Below are 23,083 nucleotides of genomic sequence, written 5' to 3' on the forward strand. Positions count from 1 at the left end.
GAGAGCGAACCCCACAACAACCGGGGTTGCTCGGGAAGCCGTCATGCACCACCAGCCCCCACCTCGCCCCATGCAGGGCCGGCAGCACGGCCAGCTCCCACCGCACGCCTCCAAGATGCCCGCACGACCGCCGCGCACGCGCATACCGCCCGGCGCGCGCCCTCACCCGCGCAGGCGCAGTAGGGCCGCACAGACACGGGGCGCCACGCGCATGCGGCTTCTCTGGGAGAACCGCGCATGCGCGCTGCCTCCCTGACGCAAGCTCGCTGCAATCGCCCTGCGCTTTATCCTGTCCGACCTTGAGTGCGCGGCCGCTCTCAGGACCCGAGCTGCCCGTTGCTGTGCCGGTGTGCAGCGGGCTACAACGGCTCTCGTGCCTCCGTCAGGTGTTGCCGACAGAACTCGCTTTTTCCCTCGCAGACTTTCGTCTGCAGCGTACGGCTTGGCGCGGCCGTCGGCCCCAAAGCAGCGTCCTGAAAGCGAGCGATAGGAGCAGGCGGCGTCGCGGGCAGCCCACGCCGGGGGTCCTGCGGCGATCGCTCCCCCCCGCAGCCCACGTGGGTAGAGGCTTCCAGAAGAGCCGCGGCACCGCACGCCCCGTCCTTCGCCGCTCCGCCATGATCAGCGCCAGCCGTGCCGCCGCGCGCCTCCCCCTGCTGCTGCCGCGGGGCGGCCCCGGGCCCGCCGTCCCTGGGCTGGCGCAGGTCCGTGTGGGGCCTGGGGGGGCCGGGCGGGCGCGGCGCGGCCTGGGCGGGGATCTGCTGGTGGAGAGCGGGGCTGGGGGGGGGGGTTCCATGGCGAATTTCTGCTTGGTTTGCTTTTAAGGTTTAAAAAGGGAAGCGCGGTGTTGCGGTAGGGGTGCGTTATTTTAGGAGCTGCCATCCTCTGGATGTTGTAGAGTGGAGGTTTCTGAGCGTTCCTCTTTGTTTTGTAGACTTTCTGGAATGGCCTCAGTCAGAATGTCCTCAGAGCGGCAGCGAGCAGGAAATATGCGTAAGTGTCACCCTGCTTATCCGTGTCTGTGTGCTCGGTGTTTCTTCTCGTTGCTCCGAGCTCAAAACTGAGGTGGTGGAGCAGCAAAACCAGCGAGGTGGTACCAGAACGTGTGCAGTTTTAAGGCTGCAGCTTTCTGTTTTCTCATCTTTTTTTTCTGGTGGAACTTTTGTCATCATCTTCCCTGCCCCCACCACCAGCAGCACTCACAAGATGCACGTTTCTGAGATGTATGTGATGAAAAGGATAAAATGTAACAGCTGGAACAAATTGCTTTATGCTCCTGTGAAGGCAAGATGATGTGTGTAGATCTCACTGCAGATAAGCTTATTTCAAACAGTCTGTGTGTGTTAATTGCTTGCTTTTTTACAAGATAATGAGTAAAGAATAGCAGTTGTGTAACTCAGTCAGGTGTCTTGTGGGCAGTGCTGACTCGTGACACAGAATGGGAGATCTGTTTATGTCAGGAAGACTGCCCAGCTCTGATCAGTACGAAGAAACTGAGCTGTTGTGTGTTTTCAATATCACTGCTTTGTGCTGTGTGAGCTGTGGTTAGGGCAACCAAACACCTTGGGGAGTGAGCAGGCAATGCCCTGGTAATAACCAGCCCCACTGATGTGTGCTGCTGCGTGCTTTTCACCCCAGAACATGGCTTTGTTTATAAAGGAGAGCTGTTGAGTCAAGGGTTCTCTCTAGCCTTAAAGGTGGTAATGCACCCTTCCTAGCAAGAAGAGGCAGGTTCAAGTTTGCCTTGTGTGAGAATCATTATAATTTTTCAGAATTAATTTGTTGCTTTTCAGGGTCAAAAAGATGGTTATTTTTTACTCTGCCTCACAGGATCCTGCTTGGGCTTAGCTAATTCTGCCTTTATGTATTTTTCACTTCATGCTAAGCAAACATAAATGAACTCATCCGATTTACTTGCATCTTGACTCCAGGTAGATGCTTAACAAGTTTGAGTATGGAAAATCAAAAGTAACCCTAAACAAGTCCAGGAGACTTCATGTGAGAAGGGTCAGAATTAATTGCAACTTATTTTACATCTAAATCTTAATGGATGTTGGGAACACACATCGCCAAGATTTTCTTGGTGAAAGAATAGCATTTTATGTACTTAAACAAATAAGTGCAAGTTGAGCTGTAAGTGGCCTGATTGAATAGAGAAGTTTAAAATCCTGCATAAAAGTCAGAGGGTGTGTTATGGTCTGATAGAACATGGGTTTGCTTCAATGTCTGGTCAAAAATGAGTTCATCCTGTCTTCACAACAGAAAGGTGGTTGCTATTTAATTAGCTGCCTTCCTTTAGTAGTAAGGTTGTTTATCCTGTAATGTTCTTTACAGCTCAGAAGCAATTAAGGGTGCCGTTATTGGAATCGATTTGGGTACAACAAACTCCTGTGTGGCTGTTATGGAAGGTAAACAAGCCAAAGTAAGTATGAGCAAATAAATAAGTACCATCTTCATATCTGAATTAGTGTTTTCAGAGGCAGTGTTTTCTGATGGTGTCCTCTTGTGGTTTTTACATAGGTGCTGGAGAACTCTGAAGGTGCCAGGACAACGCCTTCGGTTGTTGCCTTCACAGCTGATGGTGAGCGTTTGGTCGGAATGCCAGCCAAGAGGCAGGCAGTAACTAATCCTCATAACACCTTCTATGCTACCAAGCGGCTCATCGGGCGGCGCTTTGATGACTCTGAAGTGAAGAAGGATATGTAAGTGAGGGGGGAGGGCAGTTCCACCTGCAGCACAAAAGAGAAAGTACAGTACTGTGTAATGTGACCAAACATAGCCCTTGTTTGGGTGAGGTGGTGTGAGTAGTGGCTGGGTGAGAAGGTAGTTGTGCCCTCATGTCTCAAAGCTTTACTGCTTATTTCCTGAAGGCTGTGCTGTATTTTTATTTTAACATTTTGGGAGAAGTAATCAAGTGGAACACCACCTGAACTTTCTCCCCCAGGCACTGTGCTGGGCAGACTAGCAAAGAGACTTTGCATTCTTGAGAGTATTTGGAATTAGTGGTCTGTGATTGTGCCTAAGGCTTCTGATTAAATACTGTAGTTGAATAAGAACAGAAGTATATTGGTACTTCTGGGATACCCTGGGCCTGAATAATTCAGTATTCTATGTCTAGAACTTGCATGTGTTGTTCTGGTGGTGCTTATTGTGTCTTCATGCTGTTTCTGTTGATACAGAAATTCCATATGGAATTATTGTTTTTTCTGTATTTTTTTCAGTAAAAATGTTCCATTTAAAATTGTCCGTGCCTCCAATGGTGATGCCTGGGTAGAGGCCCATGGGAAGCTGTATTCTCCAAGCCAAATCGGTGCCTTTGTACTAATGAAGATGAAGGAGACTGCAGGTTGGTACAGTTTAATCTTTGCTATGCATAAACACAAGTGTGAGCCCAGTACTGTGGGTGCTGGTAACTGGCTGTGCTGTAACCATAAGGAAACTTCTTTGACATGGGAATTCTTGCATAGCAAGATGGGCAGTTATAAAGCCTCAAGGAGGTCAGTGTGTCTGCTTCAGTCTTTGGAAGATATCAGTGCTTTGCATTATGTCAAAATGGAATACCAGTTGTTGTGTTTTTATTTTAAATTGAATTGAACATAGCACCCTTGCTTCAGAAGGGGGAGCTCCCTTTCCATGCAGACTTCTAGTCCTTGTATCTCCAAGGCTGCAGCTCAGCATGGGCTGTGGCTGCAAGTTGGCTTGGGCCAGAAGTGTAGTGAGAGGAAATCCTCAAGAGACCTGTTGTACTGGCAGGGAAAAATGTCCTTTCACCTGGAAATTTTTTTTCTCCCTTTTCAATTCCTAATATGGTTTCTGGCATAATTGTGTAAAAGAATTAAAAAAAAAATGTAGCTGACTTCTGCAGTCTGGTCTGGAAAACATGAAGTGTTTGGAGTGCTGGACTGAAGCTTGTTGCTGAAGCTTCATCCATCCACGTGTGTGTGTGTGAGAGAGAGAGAATGAGTTCCTGGGCATTTAGTGAAGTTGCCTAGAGAAAAATAGGAATATGTCTTATGTGAGGATTTAGATGTGATGAATCTGACTTCTGTCTTCAGAGGATATTATTCTCCTGCTTTCAGCAGGAGGCTGCTTCCTCTGTTGGCTTTTTCCCTGGATGCTGCATGAATTCAAATGACAAGTTATCTGGTGTAAGGTCTGCTTAGGGTTAATGGATAGGTAAAAATCCTGCCTGTGAATTCTCACTGGATCATGCATGCTTTTAGATCTGAATCTGCATTTGATGATACTGTACTGTTTTCTTAAGAGAGAATTGCACCCTTAGATTGGGATGTGTTACGTATTTATCTAATTTACTGTCTCACATGCTTGTGAGCATGTAGTGTATGGATGTTATTTATACTGTATAAATGTTACCTACAATGGACTGTACAATAAGGACAAATATGAGTTCTAAGTGCTTTGCATATTAAATACTCCAATGAAACAGAAAACAGCCTTGGTCTTGCACTCTAAAAAGGCAAATTGAGCTCAAATTCTCATTCTTCAGTGGCATCAGTTATTGTCTGAAGTGCAGAGGTGCATTGCTGATAGAAATCCACACACTGCTTCATGTAATGGGGAAAGGCTTGGTTACCGCAAAGCGCTCTCTGCATCTTCCCAGAAAGCAGCAGATTCTTGATCAGGAAGCCTGTGTTCTGTTGTCAGTTCAGGAATATGATTTCAAACGAAGTGGCAGTGTTGATGGTATTCTTTTCACTTTAAAAATAACTGTTTTGTCTCTTTTCCTCCAGAAAACTACCTAGGGCACCCAGCAAAGAATGCTGTGATTACAGTTCCTGCTTATTTCAATGATTCTCAGAGACAGGTATTCAGCAAGCTCTAAGATTTTCAGGCTTATAACTGTATATAGTATCATTTCTAAGTGCTTTTTCTTTTTTTCCTTCTTCCTCTCCCACATTAGGCTACGAAAGATGCTGGGCAGATCTCTGGCCTAAATGTTTTAAGGGTGATTAATGAACCAACTGCAGCTGCTCTTGCCTATGGTCTGGATAAGTCTGAAGACAAAATGTAAGTGGCTGTTTGTAACACCTTCTTCAATTAAATCAGCATGCTGTAATTTGTTTTGTAAATGCATCTTTATTTTTTTATCTTAATTGCTGGTTGGAATTCTGCCAAAGTAGACTCTCGGAAATGAATTGTGCTATGTAATGTCACCTGTATCCCATGCAGACTCTACTTGGTTAAGGAAGTTCATAACGTGCAGCTACAACTTAATGATCAAAGCTGAGTGTCACTGGAATTATTTTACCTGCTGGTGGGGGTGGTAGGTGTGGCTCAGGACAGCTGTGTGAGAGGCTGTGCCCAGTGGGGCCAGAGCAGTGTCATAAGAGAGATGCTGAGGTTTGGTGTCTTCTATCCACAGACTGTTTCTTTCCATGTCTGTATTCAGCCTTCTAACTCTTCCAAGGGTGATTACATAAATGCAGGGTTGTTTTTTTTTTTTTTGTAACTGATTTTGTATTTGTGTTGGGATTATAGTGGTATGAAAGCCTCATGTACTGCAGAACATATTTCTTGATGGTTCAAGTGTCTTTGCCTTCCATACTAGATGGGAGTGTGCCTTTTTTGACAAAGAAGAGCTGTCCTCTGAAATAACTGGCAAGGTTATGTGCCATCATTCCATAGCATGTTCTGCAGCAAAAACTTCTACCCAGGCTCGGTGCACTCAAAGAATTTGCATGCTGTGATCTGCTTATTGTTATCTTTAGAGAAGGCTTTTAACTTCTGTAGACAGCAACATGAGTTCTGCACACTTCATTTCCTGGTGGGAATGATTTCTGAGCCACACTATTTTGTCTAGAAAGTAATATTTTTCTCCATCTGTTCTTGTAGCATTGCAGTTTATGACTTGGGTGGTGGCACTTTTGATATTTCCATTTTGGAAATCCAGAAAGGAGTCTTTGAGGTGAAGTCAACCAATGGTGATACTTTCTTAGGTGGAGAAGATTTTGACCAGGCTTTACTACAGTATATTGTTAAAGAATTCAAGAGAGAGGTAAGACATCTCATCAGAATTCAACCTTGCATTATGTTGTCTTCTAACATCACTTAGTTGGTATGTAAAGATGGGAATTTTCATAAAATGTTAGAACTTCATTTGGGATCTGTGGTACAATTGAAATTTAAGAAATATTGAAGACACCTGTAAGAACAAGAAGTCAGGCTAAGATTTATTTTCTTGAGGCTGAATGCTACTCCCCTGGAAGACAGATGAAACAATAGGACTTCTGCTTTTTTTCTCCTAACGTAGCAGGACTATTTAGCCTGGGGAAGAGAAGACAGAGAGAGGATCTGATCAATGCTTATAAATATCTAAAGGGCAGGTGTCAAGCAGATAGGGCCATGGGTTTTTTTGCTGGCAGCTTGTGAGAGGAGCTGGGTCATCTGGCACAAGCTGGGATGCAGGAAGTTCCATTTGAACGTGAGGAAAAACTTTCTGTGAGGGTGATGGAGCACAACAGGCTGCCCAGAAGGGGGTTATGGAGTCTCTTTCTCTGGAGATGCTTAAAACCCACCTGGACACTTTCTTCTGCAGTTTACTGTATGGAGCCTACTTTATCAGAGTGCTGGACTAGATGATGCCCAGAAGTCACTTTAGACCCCTGTGATTCTGTGGTTCTTTAATTATCCTATATTTAGTCTGCTTACTTTTACTAATATGGTTCTGTGGACTGATTGAATGTGTCAGCACAGATGCATACAGCACATTGTTGGCTGTGGAGAAATTGCAGTGTAATTCCAACTCCATTGCGAATCCTTGCCTCTGTATTCTGTGATGCAGCAGCTTTTCTAGCCTTTTATCAGTAACTTACTAGATAATCTCTTCCAGAGCAGAGAGGGCTAGCAGACATTTTTGGAATTCTAAAGAAGTTTGCCAGTTGAGATACCAGCAGAACGTGCCAGGCTGTATTTAGACATTTTTGCAGTCAAGTGTGATTAAAAAATATGAACTGCAATGAAGGAAAGCTCTTCATGGCTCGCTGCTAACTTAATTTTTTTTTTTTGTTGCTTAGACAGGTGTTGACCTGACTAAAGACAACATGGCCCTTCAGAGGGTGAGAGAAGCATCAGAGAAAGCAAAGTGTGAGCTTTCTTCATCTGTGCAGGTAGGTGGCTGGGTTCAAAACAGACCATCAAAATGTTTTACTGGACTATTCTGCATTATTTTTGTTCTGTAACTCTGAAGTAGCTGCTTTTCTATTGTGCTAACAGAGAAACTTCAGTCAAGTCTCATCAGTGTAACTGAAAATTCTTAGGTAGGATAATCTGAGTCTATTTAGGAGCAAAATCAGTTGATGGAAGCAGAGAGTGATCACAGACACTGGATTTTGCTTGTGTTCTGCTACCGTGTTTTTTCAACTTGCAGTTGTGACTTTGTTCCCAATTTACACATTTCAGAAGTGTGATGAGAATTTACCTGCAGTTAGTACTGCTGTGTTATTGGAAGTACTTGGGACTTTGTGTGAGCAGTTCCAAAATCTTGTGATAGTATTCACACCACTGCACTAATAACAAGAAACAATTTCTATGAAGAATCTTACTCCCCAGCGAAGGGGTTATCTAGTGAATAAGCAGCCTACATGCCTTTTTCACCCATTTTGTATCTTAATGTATTCAAGCACATCCATTATTCACTGTTGAGTAAGAAGCTGTAGAGGCAGTAAGCTAAGGGCGTAATATTCTTGCTGAAGTGAAATTAAGGTCAGTTATATAGTAATTGAAATGAGGATTCTGCCAGTTTCTAGGTTCTGAATAAATTTTGTTTGTTGGCTGGTGGGAAGCTCATAGCACAGGGTTCAGACCAGTCACAATGGTTGTATAGTTCTGCCAGAGACATAGCAGGCTCTGTGTTAGCAAGCTCAAGAGCTGGCAAATACAGTCTGTGCATACTGGAAAAAAACCCAGAATCTTCAGTGCTGAAGGGAAGGCAGCTTCTTTTTGAGCCTGTCCTCCCTATTTGAGCACGCTATTTACAAAGTAAAATAGCATGTAAAAAAGATGGATTTTTTTAAAATCCAAGATGCAGGTTTGCTATGCACAAATGACAATAAGAGGGTTTATGGCCCCTGGTGCTGATGACCTTTGTGTTAAGTAGCAATGAACTGGATCTCAGACAAGATGGTGGGTTACTTCTATTAAGTAGCTTACCACATATGAATTGTTAGGTAGTTGTTTGGCCAAATCTTTCTGAAGATAAAATTTTGGGTTGTGCTGAGAAGGAGTTACAGTCATAACTTTGTTTCAGCTCTTACTTCTTAGCTGTGATAGAGATTAAATACTGGTGCTTACAACCTCTGTTGCAAAGGTGCCTCCATCTTCGTTACTTCCTTTCCAACACTGACAAATGGTGTGCCATAAGCCAGTGTTGCCCAGGCTGTGAACAGCAGGAGCACCTTTTCTTCTTAACAATGTAAGACTTCAAGTAACACTGGATAAAATTAAAATGGATACTTTTTTTTACTATGAAATTCTTTTGTATCTCTTGTGTGAAATGTGAAACACAAACTTATCTGCCACCACTTAAAGACCAGGCTTTAGAATGAGCATGCACATAGATGCTTCAGTACAGGCAGAACAGAACCTGTAGCTTGATCTGAAATCTGTGGGGAGTTGCCTGGCTTTCCATTCCTGCTTTTCACACTGTTTTTGTGGTGCAGACGGATATTAACTTGCCATACCTTACTATGGATGCCTCTGGACCAAAGCACTTGAACATGAAACTGAGTCGCTCGCAGTTTGAGGGCATTGTAGCAGATCTGATCAAAAGGACAGTAGCACCATGCCAGAAAGCCATGCAGGATGCTGAAGTCAGCAAGAGTGACATTGGTGAAGTTATCCTCGTCGGTGGCATGACCAGAATGCCAAAGGTAAGAGCTGTCCTGCCCCAGACACAACTGGAACAGCTTCTCACTGTTTACTGTTAAGGGTGATCTGTAGTGGAAAAGCTGGGAGTCTGCTAACCTCATAGCTCCAGTAGCTGAATACCCCAGGAGCAGATGTGCCAAATGGCCAAATGAAAGGAGTGATGAGGCACTCCTCCTGCTGCTCAGCGTGGGTCTGAGGGCTGTAGCTGAGTTGCAGTTTAAAAAGACAAGTGGGAGAAGTATTGGGAACTGAAAATTCAGCTTGATTTTCTGTTGTTGACTGAACATATGAGATATTGGTGAGATGTACAGAATGTTTTCTCCTGTCTACCTTCATCACACACCGAATTCCACTTCAATAACAGCTGCTTGGTAGTCTTTGCTTTCCAGTAGCTTTCTTCACCTGTGCAAGGCATATGCAGTGGGCAATGAAGAAACAGCACCAGCACAACTTTTGTTACCTGCTGGCTGTGTGTGTTTGTCTGCTTGCTGTACTGGCTGTTGTCAAGCATATTTACTTGTCTGTTCTGAACACTCATTACCTAACACCTGGCCCTGGTGTTGTGGTGTTAAGCTCCAAGTAACTTAGAGGCTTGCTGTGCTGACATGTACTGTCTTGCAGATAAGGCACTGCCTTCTGGTAATGTACTGTTTTTGTTCAGAGCAATGCAGACTACTGTTTAGCTCTGCTGAAGTCAGTGTTCCATGAGTGTGCACACTGCTGTCTTCACAGATGCAGATAAACATTTTCTACAATGATCATTTAAAAAAAAAAAAATTCCTGCATGGCAATGATTTGGGGGGTTGGTTGTTGTTTGTTTGTTTGTTTGTTTTTAATTTTTTTCTCCCCTTCCTGAAATGTAGTGGCTGCAGTTGGTATGTTAGTAAGTGCAGAAGGTCACCCAGGCAGGGAAACTGGAGGGACAAGATAAGCAAAAGCTGCTGCTCTGAGCAAAGCTGAAGTTGGAGTAACCTTCCCAAAGCCCAGGTTGTTCCAGGGAAAAAAAGAACAGATAACTGTATATAAAGTGATAAAAGCAATTCTGGAAGTGGGGAAACCCTTCCTGGGACATTATGTATCCATTGGGAGTGGGAGACAGTATTAAATACTTCTTAGTTAAAATTTTTATTTCCCCCAGTTATATATAGCTCCTGCACTTAGCAGCTTTGAGGTTATATATACTTTCCTGAGTGCCTGAAGCCAGAGTTACAGCTCTGGCTCTGAGATCAGTGCCTGTATGTTGTGCATAGCACAGTGTGTTCTCTTGTATATGTTGTTGTTTGCTTCACTCCTGCTAGGAGAGAACTTGCCTTCTTTGGAGCACTCATGTGGCCAGTGCTCCAAGAAACATAAATGGGTGGTTAGATGTAATGATTCTTTTGTGCTGTAAAATATACCTCCAGAGAGAAAGACTTGCAGTTAGTTACGTGGTTGTGCATAAAGCATCTTCCTCTTTAGCAAACACTGCCTGCAGATGTCTCTGCTTATGTGTGTTGGGCATTTGCTTATGGTGCAGTTTCCCAGGCATACGATGCTCACCTGTGTAGATGTCTGCCTGCTGAGCCCTCTCAAGGAGGAGGGAAGCTGTGAACAGGAACCAGCTCCCACACTCTTCTCTGTAAGGAGAGAAATGAACTACTGAGCTGTGGCACTGTTGGTGACACATTACTGCATTCCCTTCTGGATACTTCAGCATTCAATTTGTTGCAGTCGTGAACCCATCATTCCAAAGGGACAGAGCAGTGAAAAGCTAATAATGCAGCTTAAACTGTCTGCTGACATAACCAATCTACCTCCCTGGTGAAACAGCCCATTAAGTAAAGAGCTTTTTCATTGTTTTTTTATTTTTTGGTTGTTTTTTTGTTTTTTTTGTAATACAAACAAGATGAACTGTCCTTGTGCTCTGGGTGTTTGACCTTCCTTGTCTGTCTCCACAGTTGTGCTGCCCTTGACAGCTGTGTTCTGCCCACTGTTGACATGTACAAGATCTGGAGGAGCAGTTCTCAACTCCCACTTGATAAATATGGAGTGATCCCTTCTGAGGATAGCTGGTCTTTGTGAGAGGACCAGTGTAGTTTGTGCTCAAGCTGATTTGCAGTTGGCTAACTTAACTGTGAGAAAACCTCCAGAGAAAAGGATTTCTAGACTGAAATGAATGTGTTTAACAGGGTGATTGAAAGATGGGGAGTTAGGGAGCAATCACAAGCCTGAAGCTTAGAGTTTCTCATGCTACTGGGCTACACAGCAGCAGGAACATAAAGATATAAACCTTTGGCCAGGGCTGGAATGTTCTTGTGGGCACAGCACTGTGCAGTAATGGCTCACTCTCTACATGAACTTTGCTTTCTCCCTATTCAGGTGCAACAGACTGTGCAGGATTTGTTTGGCCGTGCTCCTAGCAAAGCAGTTAATCCTGATGAAGCCGTTGCTATTGGTGCAGCTATTCAAGGTGGTGTGTTAGCTGGTGATGTTACTGATGTGCTGCTGCTGGATGTGACTCCCCTCTCCTTAGGGATCGAGACACTGGGGGGTGTCTTCACAAAGCTCATCAACAGGAATACTACCATACCAACCAAGAAGAGCCAGGTACAAAATTAGTGTCCACGTGGTGGGTGTTTTATGGTGGTCTCAGTGCCCAATAAAAGCTGGTTAGAGCATCTCAGCAGACAATCTTCTCAAGGAGAAGAAGCTAAGAAGTCAAAATTGAATGCTGGCCACCTAATAAGTCTGTTACTTATTAGTATGCCCAAAAGAGAAGAATAAACTGAATTGAGTGCCAGGCTATCTCAGGATGTTTGTCCTGCTCAGGATTGCAGTGTGTGTGTGCCATGATGTAATGTCAACACATCATTCTGAAGATGAATTGTGTGGAGACCTTCTGTAACTGAGCACAGCACCTGTTTAATTAGGCCACCTTTCTTGACCTGTATGCCTTGGTGTTTTTTTCCCAGATGTTTTCCTGTGCTTTGGGCCCCTAATAGACTTGGGTGTGATCTGTTCTCTCACTTTGCCTTGTCTGGGTTACTGGTGTGTGCTCTTTCTGATAACACTTGTTCTCTCTGGGGCGTGGGGTTGGGACAGGAGCCTTGCTGCTTCAGGAGACAATGTTCTGGTAGTGTGACTGGCTGCCAGCCACTGGAGACTGTTGCTGGCATAACTTTGGCAGCTTTTGCACATTCAAATGCTTTTAAGATGAAATGCCAGTGAACTTGGCTGTTGCTAGTCTTGGTGCTTTGTTGTTTAGTCAGAGCTCTTTAAGGAATAGGAATGTGAAAGCAAGAATCAATTCACATATTGCAGTTTAGTAGCTGTCTAATTACTTTATTTGTCTTCCACAGGTGTTTTCTACTGCTGCGGATGGGCAGACACAAGTGGAGATTAAAGTATGCCAGGGAGAGAGAGAGATGGCCAGTGACAACAAACTTCTTGGCCAGTTCACCTTGGTATGTTGGCCACTCAATATTCATGACCTTAGACTTGACCTTCTTTGAGAAGGTCAAAACTTTCTCTGTGTCAGATTACTCCTTAAGGCAGTGTAAGGAGGGATTTATCCTACAGAAGACGTTTGATGCTATTTGTAGTATTAAAAAAAAAAAGGCAATCTTTTGAAAGTAAAGCCTGATTCTGGACAGCTTTTTAGTGGCAGGGGAACAGCTAGTGTTCAAGATAAAGCTCAGAGTTTCTGAACACTGTTGGGTGATGCAGTGGCTGCTGTAGCTTTAGGGCTAGATTCAGTCACCTAGATGAGCTGTCTCCATTTCTGGGCATGAAGAACTAACGAACTCTGTCGTGTTAGACCTGTGCAGCAGATAATTTGAATGCTGAGCTTTCCTCTAGTGTTGCAAAGATGAGACTTAACCAAATCAAGCTCCTCACTAGTTTGGTCCTTAGGGTGGCTCATTTCCAGCCTATTTTCACTTTTCTACAAGCACCTGTGGAACTGCCCAACCTACTGGAGGACAGTCATGCTCCAGTGACTCACATGTATGCCATGTGGCTGACTAACCTGCTCCCTGCAGGATTGGATTGCTCAGCTATTAGTCAGTGTCAGCCAAGTTCCATCAGGTACAACTGTCTGAACTTGCTGTTGCTAGGAGGATAATTCCAAAAAGAAGGGGATTGCCTACCTTTTGTACTTCTAAATGAAATTGAACTGACGCTATTTTAATATCATAGTCTCGGGGGTAGCCAGTGGAGTATAGCTGTGCAGAACTGAGGAAGGAAAGCCTTATCCTGGAGGTGAAGAGTGCCATGTTTAGCATTAAAGCTGAACTTCGGCCACTTCCAAACTTGGGGGCTACATCTTGTTTCTCTACAGTTGTCCTGGGCAGAAAATCTAGATCATCTTGAATTTAAGTTACTGCTAATTCACCATGCTGATGCCAACAAGTGTTTGAAGGGCTCAGCTCTGAGGCTTAGTTAATATTCAGTTTAACTGGCAAATTACCAAGATGATGTGCCCAGTGCTGGAGCCTCATGCCCTGAGCCTGTGTCTGCTGATGACTAAGCATTTGTCCTTCACAGGTTGGGATTCCTCCAGCCCCACGTGGGGTGCCCCAGATTGAGGTCACTTTTGACATTGATGCTAATGGTATCGTTCATGTGTCAGCCAAGGACAAAGGCACTGGACGTGAACAGCAAAGTAAGTGCTCTGGCTGCTCTGTAGGGCTGAGAAGGAGGGGTGTGGAGCAGTATTACTGTGCCTTAAGGGGGACAGAAGTTGGAGTTTGGGAATCCTGCACCTTGTTCCTGTGCTGTGCTCCAGGGTGCACTGCTCCTCTCAGAGTATTGTCTGCTTACACAGAGGCTGCTGAGCCTGCCTGCCAACATGGAAGTGCCAGCTTCTAAGGGAGAAATCTGGTAAACTAAAGCTGTTCTGTAACCCTGTTTTGTTTCTCATTGCTGTGTTACAAGTATCTTGAAATTTGGGCATATTGAAGCAGCAGGTATTTTGAGTAACCACCTCATGCCTTTTCATTCATTTAGGCTGGAACCATCTCTAAATAGCAGGGGGCTTGGTGGCTTCAGGCTGTCAGTATGTTGCATTCTGAGTGCAGTGGAATGTTAGGCCTGATGTTCTAGGGTAGTTAGTGACCTGGCTGACCTTCTGATGCCCTGATTTGGGATTAGAAAAATGAATTTGAAGCACTGATAGATTCCTCTGGTACAAAATAAATTTCTTCGTGCTTCTGACTGGGAAGGCTCCGTGCTGTCCTGCAATTGTTTTTGGAGGAAATAAATTACTTAAGTGAACAAATGCGTGCCTCCAGTTAAGAAAAATGCAGTTAATTCTACTGGCACTGTGAAGGTGTTTGTTCTTAATCATGCTGCTTGGTTCTGGGTCTAAATTTGTTTCCAAAAACATACTGTGTGCTACTTTGATTTCCTTGTGCACTTTTCTATGTGTGGCAGCTTTCTAGCTCTGAATAAATGTCTCCTGATACTTTTTAGCTGCCTTTCTGTATGCGGTGTGGTTCTAATTAAAAAGCTGAACTCCTTATCTCACGTATCTGAAAGACACACATGTATACTTGTTTAGGGTTTAGTGGTTTTGTTTCTTACTGTTGGCAAAAATGATACAGGAAACTTTGGGTCTTGAAGTATCTTTTTCTTGACTCCACAATACTCGGGATCTTGGTCTTCTCTTTCCCAATGAAATAATGCTTTTCTGCAGAAAAGCATTAGCTTATGTCCGGACTGTACTCTGCAGCATAGATGGAGAAAAACAGGGGACTTAGAGAAACCAGTCTATAGAATCATGCCATGCTCGCTTATTAAGGGCAGCATGAGGAGCTAGCTGGGTAGGAATGTTGTCTTACCTCACAGCCTGAGTTGATTTCCAGCAGTGAAAAGAAACTGTATGAAAGTGATTTCTGGATTATTTGTTCTGTTTTTTTTTTTTCTGGAGTTTTGGTTTTTAACTTGCTAGAATGCCCCTTGAGTCTGCAGGCTTCTTGTACACATTTACTTTCCAGAAGTAAGAAGTGGAGAACAGACAAGGTGACTTGCAAAGCACTGGTCAGGAAGTGTCTAGCAAAGCTGGAGAGCATGGATCTAAGATGACAGGGTTTTATCTTGCTGGCTGCATCACTGCCACTTCAAAGGCTGGCTGTTTTTTGTACTGCCCACGGAGCCTTCAAAGGTGCAGAGTCCCATAGCAAGGCAGCTGCCATTGAGAGGGTTTGGGAAATGATAATCTCCTTTGTTCAAAGATGAGAGTGCATTCTTTATTAATGTTACTTCTCTCATGCAGTTGTTATCCAGTCTTCTGGTGGCCTTAGCAAAGATGAAATTGAGAACATGGTGAAGAATGCAGAGAAATATGCAGAGGAAGACAGACGAAGAAAGGTAAAGTGATTGCTACAGTATCTTGCAGTTAGTAGTTTACCCACTGGTTATTGCCATTATGTGCTATCAACTGTCACCACCTTGAAAGAACCCCTAGGTTCTGATCTGCAGTCTTGAGCTGTTAGCTTGTACAGTTATTTAGATATGTGCTTGCTTATATTCAGTTGACCCTCTGAAGTTGCAAGAAAAGCTGCACAGGGGGTCATTTGGATTCGGTTTGGGTGACCAGCCCCATAAAATTAGTATTTAATTCCTTCCTGAAAAGTTACTGGGATATGGAGGCAGCAGTAAGCAAACTCACTTGTGTACAGCTTTGCAGCTGTAGCTAATGCTTTCTGTCATCAGTGTGCTTTACTGTCCAGCTGCCTGTTATCTTGGCTGCTTTTCTGAAGTTAGCCTACTGCAGCCAGGTTCTCACAGCATTCTGCTTAAATGGAAGCAGTCCCTTCCAATGTGAGCCATTCTGTGATTCTGACAAGGCCTTTGATATGGTCTCACATCACAGTCTTATCTCTAAATTGGAAAGATATGAATTCCACGACTGGATTATTCAGTGGATAAAGAATGGGTTGGATGGTCACAACCAGAGGGTTGTTGTCAGTGGGTCTTTGTCCAAGTGGAGGCCAGTTGCAAGTGATGGCCTCCAGGGACTTGTCTTGAGGCCAGTCACATTTTTAACAGTGATGGGATTAAGTGCACCCTCAGCAAGTTTACTGATGACAGGTAGCCGAGGGATGCAGAGCAGGGAGGTGACTGTCCCTTTCTATTTTCTCCTTACAAGCACCTGCAGTGCTGCATCCAGGTCAGGCACCCAGCACAATAAAGATGTGGAGTTGTTGGATGGGGTCCAGAGGAGGCCACAAGGGTGCTAGAAGGTCTGGAGTGCCTCTCTTATGAAGAAAGGCTGAGGCAGCTGGGGTTGTTCAGCCTGGAGAAGAGAAGGCTCAGGGGAGATGTCAGTGCAGCACTTGAAGGGAGCTTACAAGCAGGAGGGAAACCAGCTTTTTACACAGTAAGACAAGGGGGAATGGTTTTAAAGTGAAAGAGGGGAGGATTAGATAGGAGGAAATTCTTTACTTAGAGGGTGGTAAGACATTGTCACAGACAACACAGAGAGCTGTGGGTGTCCCATCCCTGGAAGTGCATGAGGCCAGGCTGCAGGTGGCCCTGAGTAATCTGGTCTGTTGGGGTGCAACCAGCCCATGGCAGGGGTTGGGGCTGAGTGATCTTTAAGGTCTCTTCCAACTCAAGCCATTCTGTGATTCTTTGGAGTTTATTTTAAAGTTTAATTTATAGAACCTGCTAGTCAAAGCTGCACCACGTCCTCTTCCTTTTTAAGTGGGAAGTTGCTTTCTGTAGTCCTTCAGGTCTTGCTGTCTGGCATCTTGGAGGTGTTATTCATCTGAGTACAGTGTTTGCCCTCGATGCACATGAAGCCATGAGGAGATGTTTGAAAGCCTCGCTGACTTTGTCAGAAAGGACTGGCACTGACTGACTGACACTTGCCATGGCTGAGTGGCTGAACCTGGGACTATTAATAGGATTAGTGGTTGGAACTAATTGGTTTAATGAGAGTGGGACTACTGAATTACACTTCTGAATACAGAGCATTGATTTTAGACAGGCATGGGGAAGGCCTGACCAGAGATATGGCACCAGCCTACGTGTAGTGATTGCTGAAGCTGGCACACTGAATTTACTGCCTTGTGTACTCCTACTCTGTATAACCTGTCTCAAATGTTCCCACAGCCCTATAAATCTTACCTGTGGTAAGTGAAGAGATCAGAAGAGAACTAAAAGAGAAAATGCGTGGAATAAATCCACGTGAAGTAGCATTTCCATGCCTCAAAAGCTCTAGGTCCACGAAAGATTGGCATATCAGTGCCATTAGGTTAGATGCAGAACATTTAAAAAGACTTTAGTCTGGAAATCCTACTGTTTAAATAACTGCATCATTGCCAGGGAATGTGGATAGTGGCAGAGAACTTGAAGAGACTGCAGGAATTTTCTGTTGTACTTTGACCTTAAATCACAGAATAAGCTCTTCCCTATTGTAGTCAAAGTGGGAGTCATCTCTGTCCACTGAGCTATCACATGGGGTGATTGTTGCTTTCTTCACTAACACTACTGTCTCTTTTCATGGCTTGCATAACTGTAATTGTCAAAATTCCATGCTTTGCTGGACTTAACACCCTGCTGTAAACTCTGACATCCCGTGAAGAGCAAAAAATATAGAATAGAAATTATTTTTTCATGAGCTTTCCTCAGCCACCTAAGCATATCATCACATCCTCGTTCAGGTAGATTACTCGTGGAGATGAAGAAGGCTGGGTGTCCTGAAGTCTGTTAATGATGCCAACAGTTGGATCAAACTGTACTTTAGGACTACTACTCTTCTTCAGTTAGTGCCCAGGGAAGCATCAATACAACAACCCAGTGTTTGAAGTTGTCTCTAGTGCCCTTGTTGATGAATAAGCTTAAGAGTATTCTCAGACAGCTCTGTGGCTTTCTGAATGAGCAGAACGTAGAACTGTGCTGTTACTGCTTTTGCTCACCCTTTCAATGTGCTGATAGCAGTGCTTTGTTGGTTGCTTCTAGGGAAGTGGGACTTGCTGGGTATCAGAGAGTAAGAACTGTGGCTACCTTGCCTTGTTTAGACTGCTTGTTGGGCCTTGGTGGTGCTAGGATACACCTAGAAATGGCTTATTTGCAGTTCATTTCTGTACCTTGCTGTGAAGAAGGACTGTGGGTGGGAGCTAGAATGGAGTTAGGCAGCTTGGGAAAACAAATATTAACAGCTAGATCATATGTATGTAGCTTGTAGCACCAGTGCTGTGTGCAGTAGGCCCTTATGAGTTCTCTTACCCAGGAACGTGTGGAAGCTGTAAACCTGGCTGAAGGCATCATCCATGATACAGAGTCTAAGATGGAGGAATTCAAGGATCAGCTGCCAGCAGATGAGGTAGGTAGTTTCTGTTACCTTAGAAGTAAAGGAGGTAAGATACTTCACCACATCTTTGCTCAAAATCTCACTTCATTTATAGCTGACTCTCACCAGTGGCTCCAGCTCTGTGTGTTGCCAGTCTGCATGAAGGCAGCACAGACACTGACTTCCAAGGTTTCCCACTCTAGTGGGATGGGTGTGGCCAGGAGGATGTGAAAGCATACTGATGTGGCTTAAATGATGGCAGATATCTTATTTCAAAGTGTGAATTCAGTGGAAGTGGAAATCTAAGAGCCTGAGAAGCTGTTAATCCAAGATTTCTGCATGAATTGTCCTTGGTATGGCCTTGTGGTGCTTTGATAAGGACTGTGCTGTGGCCTGTATGAGAGCACTGCTCAAAAGCTGTGCCTGCCTGTGCTCTGCAGAGGGACAAAGGAGGGTTGCTCTGCAGTCCTGGTGATCTCAGTAGTGTGAATGCAGCACCTGAGAACTGGAAGGCAATGAAAATTCTTGTATTCACTTAGCTCCATTTTTTTCTGTCTTTTGGAATGAAGTGGGTATTCACTGTCGAAGGAGCACTTCTAATAACATTCCAGGTGGCAGTTTAATTTCCATGTTATGATCCATGCTATGAATTTCAAAAGCCAAGTTTAAAACAGATTGTGCAGTCTTCAAGTTAAAGACTCTTGGAAAAAGAATAAAAGGGCACTGTGAGGTGTCTGAGAAAATGAGGTTATAGTTTGGTTAAGTAGCCTCTGATCACTGCAAACTGTTTTGTCTCAGATCCTCTGGGATTAAGTTTTTCTCTCCTGCGAGGGAAAACTCCAGCACTTATATCTGTGTTCCCTGCAAGCACTGTTCCCAGTGATGGTTTTTGGGAGGGAAAACCAAGGGAAAGCAAGTAGCAGTGCTTGAAAGAAGCCCAGCATGATCTGGGTAGAGATAGCAGCCTGGCACAGACCTCAGTTGCCTTCCCAATCCCATGGGTCTGAATGAGGAGAACTCTGCCCACGTTCTCACTGCAAGCAGTGCTGAGCAAGCACTGCTGGCACAGCTGTCCCCCAGTAACCTCACTTCCCAAGCCTGCCTCGCCAGCAGCGTGCCAGCCTGACAGGGAGATGCCAGACTGTGTGGAGGGTTTGACAGATGGCTACAGGGGCTGGGATGAGACCGTATTGCTTTTGTTTGCCTCTCTGCTCCTCCCACGTGTAACAAAGGGATTAAACAGGGTTGTGAGCAGCATTACTTGTTGGCTTTCCAACAGAACCTTAAATATAGATGAAAATCGGTTTTCTTTTCCCTTTACCCTGGCTCTGGGGCAACCAACTGGCTGGTGAGGTGTGCCAGGTAGAGCACGTTCCTCCTTGGCAGGGTGCTCAGTCTCTGCAGTGCTGAAACTGCAAACAGGGGGACCGATTAATGCCAACTGTGGTGCATTTAGTGAGGTGGACAGGTGCCCATTGGGAACTGAGCACAGTTCTAGTCCCTGCAGACCATATGGCTCCAATTTGAGACTAACTTCACAGCTTTTGACTAAAAAAAAAAAGGTATCTTTTCTGTGGCCACTAGGTGGGTGAAATGACTGGACTGGGATGCTGGGTGAACAGTGTGCAGTGCTGCATCATGTTCCTCTGATTTCTTTGCAGTGCAACAAATTGAAGGAAGAAATTGCTAAAATGAGAGAACTTCTGGCTCGTAAAGACACTGAAACAGGAGAAAATATTAGGCAGGCAGCAACCAGTCTGCAGCAGGCTTCCTTGAAACTCTTTGAAATGGCATACAAGAAGGTAGGTTCGCAGTCATTTGTGTTTTATAGTGCTTGGATGTGGAGGGGTGAGTCATGCCACCAAACATCTAGGCAGGGGCTGTGCTGGAGGTAATGCTGTGTCAGTGCAGCTCCCTTTGAGTGACAGCTTGCTAAAGGGGCAGCTGTAGGAAGTCAGAGCAGAAAGCAGCCTGCAATCCTGGCCATCCTGCTGTAGGTAGGCTGCCTCACAGATTGTGTTACATTACTGTATAGCATTGTATAGGAAGGTGCTGGAAGCTGTTAATAAGGAGCACTGGGAACAGATGGATCTTTTCTCTATATGTGTAGAAGATACCTAAAGTAGTAAAGTGATGCTTGGAATATTTTAAATGATTGTGTAACAGGTTTCTTGGTCAGTCTGCCTAAAATCCCTGTAATAGGCAACTGGGATTTTTTTTCTCAGTGAAGGGCCAGCCTGTTTGAGCCCCTCTTGGCAGATGTACTTAACCTGTCCAAGGGATATTTATCAGAATGGAAATGGCACTCACTGCCCAGGCAACCTTGGCGGAGCTAAGCTGTCCTTTCTGTGGAAAGCTGCTTTTCTGATGTCAAACTGGAGCTGTGGAGTGCTGCAGTGTAAGCTTGTTACGTCCACCGGGAAAGTGTAATTAATAGAAAGATGATTTCCTTCCTGTTGGTAGTAGTCATGCAGAGATAAAGATGGCTTCCATTCTCCAATGAACAATTAGCTTTTTCTTTGAAGAAAAGTTGAAGAAACCTTGTGGGTCCATAACTAACCAAAGCAGCTAGTTTGGAAAAAATGGCTGGGAGAAGCATATTGTTGTTACTGTAACTAATAAGCTAACTCTATCACAGATGGCCTCGGAACGAGAGAGTTCTGGAAGTTCAGGAGATCAGAAGGAAGAGAAGCAATAAGAAGTCTGTCTTACCTTGATGAGAGTACAAAGAAGAGGTGGATATTCTTGGTGCTTGGGAGAGAAGGGACCTTCCTGAGCAGAAATGGGCAGAATTCAGACTTACTGTGTTTTTGCAGTATTCTATATATAAAATTCTTAAATGTATAAACTTAGTGATGTGTCTGCTAGATAAATTGTCACATGATGAAAGTTAATTCATGCAAGATGAAGTTCTAAGTGTTTGGCCCTGTGGTATTCAACTGAGGCTCATGGGGACTTGCTAAGCATTTAATTCTGATACTTGACACAATGGTGTGCTACATCTGATATCAAAGTTTGGAAACCATGTTATTAAATCAGAAGGTGGAGATTGAAATTCTGGTGGATCCTCCTTGTGGATCTGAGTACTTGTGAACAGGTAATAAAGCCTGCAAACAATGCAGTGATAAGGCTGGTTATGTTGCTAGAGAATATACAGATCTGCAGCTAGGTTAGCACCCTCATTCTGACAGAGATGGGTTACTTCAAATGTAGTTGTAACACTTCTTACAGAAGAGGCCATGTGGAAGTTGCATACTTTACTTGTCTGAGCCTTCTGCTCCATCCTGTGTCTGTTCTTTGCTTATGGCAAAACAATTTCCTGGATAATAAAACTGTTATTGGATCTATTCTGGATTTTTTTTAAATAAAAGCAGAAATGTATCCAACGTGGAGTTCTTAGTATCCTGGCCTTTGGTGGAAAATATGAGTCTGCTAGATGCCCAACAGCCTCTATGCAAGGGCAGTGACCAGCTACAGCAGCAGTGGGTTTCTGGAATTTGTGCTTGATTTGAGCGTGGAAGGAATGCACTTGGTGTGAGATTTGGGTCCATCCTGTCTGTGAGTCACTGCTGCTGCCCTCACATGAGATGACTGGAAGTCCTGGTGTGATCTGTGGTGGATTGTCCTGGCACTCTGTGCTTGGGCTCAGTCTGCTGAAACAGGCTGTAGACTGAAAACAGCAGTTGCCCACTGCTGCTTCTCACAACCAGAGTTTTCCCCTTGATACGCCGCCTCCTTGTCCCATTACGTGTTCACCTCTCTTTGTTGCACTTTTTCCTTTTCTGTCCCCATGTGTGCAACCTTCTGGAAAGAAAAAAAGCAACACTTGTAGCTGCCTTTATCTGACAGCTCAGATGTGTAGGTGGGAGGAAAACATTTCATCCTAGGCAGTTTCCTAATTAGAGAAGCTATTAGAGAAGGCTGTAAGTACTGATAAAGTAAGCCTCCTTTTCCTTTCAGCTGTGGACTGCTAGGGATCAAGACTGTTTACTTCAGACACTGATCTCCCAGCAGTCCTAACAAGAAAGCCTGGAAATAACTTCCACTCCAAAATGGACACTGATCGAGCTCGGTGAAGCTTCTCTCTTGTTGCCACTTCAAAGAGTAGTGAGTAGCTGACTGTGAAGTGAGAAGGATCTTAAGAGCATTTTAGTTTGCCTTAAAAGAAGGTGAGGGAGGAGCTTGGTGCAGCTGGGGGAAGAGGAGAGGTGATGTTACGTGCCCAGGCTGCAGTGTGCTGTGCTTTGAGGGAGATGGGCTAGGGTGGCTGTGCTGTGCCCACTGAGGTGGGCAGTCAGCTTACGTGTGTGAAAATCCTGCTGCAAAGGCAGGGCAGCCCAGGACAAGGAGTTGTGGATGCTCCATCCCTGCAGGCACTCAAGGCCAGGCTGGATGTGGCTCTGGGCAGCCTGGTCTGCTGGTTGGCGACCTGCACATAGCAGGGGGTTGGAGCTGGATGAGCAGTGTGGTCCTTTTCAACCCAGGCCATTCTGTGATGACAGCCCTGCTGCTGCTCATAAGCTCTTACTTCAGTTCTGAGCCTGTGGTGCCACCAGGGCAAAGGCAGCAGGTCAGCATCTTACAGCCTCCATGCTCCTGAATCATCGAGCAGAACTGGCCTTCTTGAATGAATTCTCCTTGTCACAGCTTAAACACACCTCTCGTTTACGTTCTTTATTTTTTAACGTTCTTAGCGTCCTCTAGGAGCTTGAATTGTTGAACTGGGGAAAGCAAAGTTAAAGCAGGCGATGCGTGCTGTGCTGAGAACAGCTGGCAGGGCGGCAGGAGCCGCAGCAGCCCGTGGGCTGAGGGCTTCGCTGCTCCCCCCGCTGTCAGCGCACACAGATGTGCGCGGTGCCGGCGCCGCAGGTCCGCGTGGCCTGTTGGTCTGCGTACGGCAGTAGGATTTACTGGTTCTCG

General features: G+C 44.8%; 1 protein-coding gene and 1 non-coding gene across 2 annotated transcripts; both read left to right on the forward strand.

The window, feature by feature from the left end:
* The first annotated feature begins 524 nt into the window (after window positions 1-524).
* On the forward strand, window positions 525-21,544 carry HSPA9 (heat shock protein family A (Hsp70) member 9). The gene is made up of 17 exons (XM_031597997.2): window positions 525-704; window positions 935-993; window positions 2,335-2,422; window positions 2,521-2,702; window positions 3,222-3,346; window positions 4,752-4,825; window positions 4,922-5,028; window positions 5,854-6,016; window positions 7,035-7,127; window positions 8,679-8,888; window positions 11,245-11,472; window positions 12,225-12,329; window positions 13,411-13,528; window positions 15,140-15,234; window positions 18,104-18,196; window positions 19,825-19,965; window positions 20,802-21,544. The coding sequence occupies exons 1-17, from the start codon at window positions 618-620 to the stop codon at window positions 20,859-20,861; spliced, it is 2,028 nt and encodes a 675-aa protein (XP_031453857.1). The 5' UTR covers window positions 525-617; the 3' UTR covers window positions 20,862-21,544.
* LOC116232284 (small nucleolar RNA SNORD63) lies at window positions 11,710-11,779 on the forward strand. Its single transcript, XR_004167655.1, has one exon. It is a non-coding gene; the product is annotated as a small nucleolar RNA SNORD63 (small nucleolar RNA).
* Window positions 21,545-23,083: the final 1,539 nt, after the last annotated feature.

The sequence above is a fragment of the Phasianus colchicus genome, chromosome 15, assembly GCF_987193195.1.
Source record: "Phasianus colchicus chromosome 15, bPhaCol1.hap1.1, whole genome shotgun sequence".
In the NCBI taxonomy this organism is placed as follows: Eukaryota; Metazoa; Chordata; class Aves; order Galliformes; family Phasianidae; genus Phasianus; species Phasianus colchicus.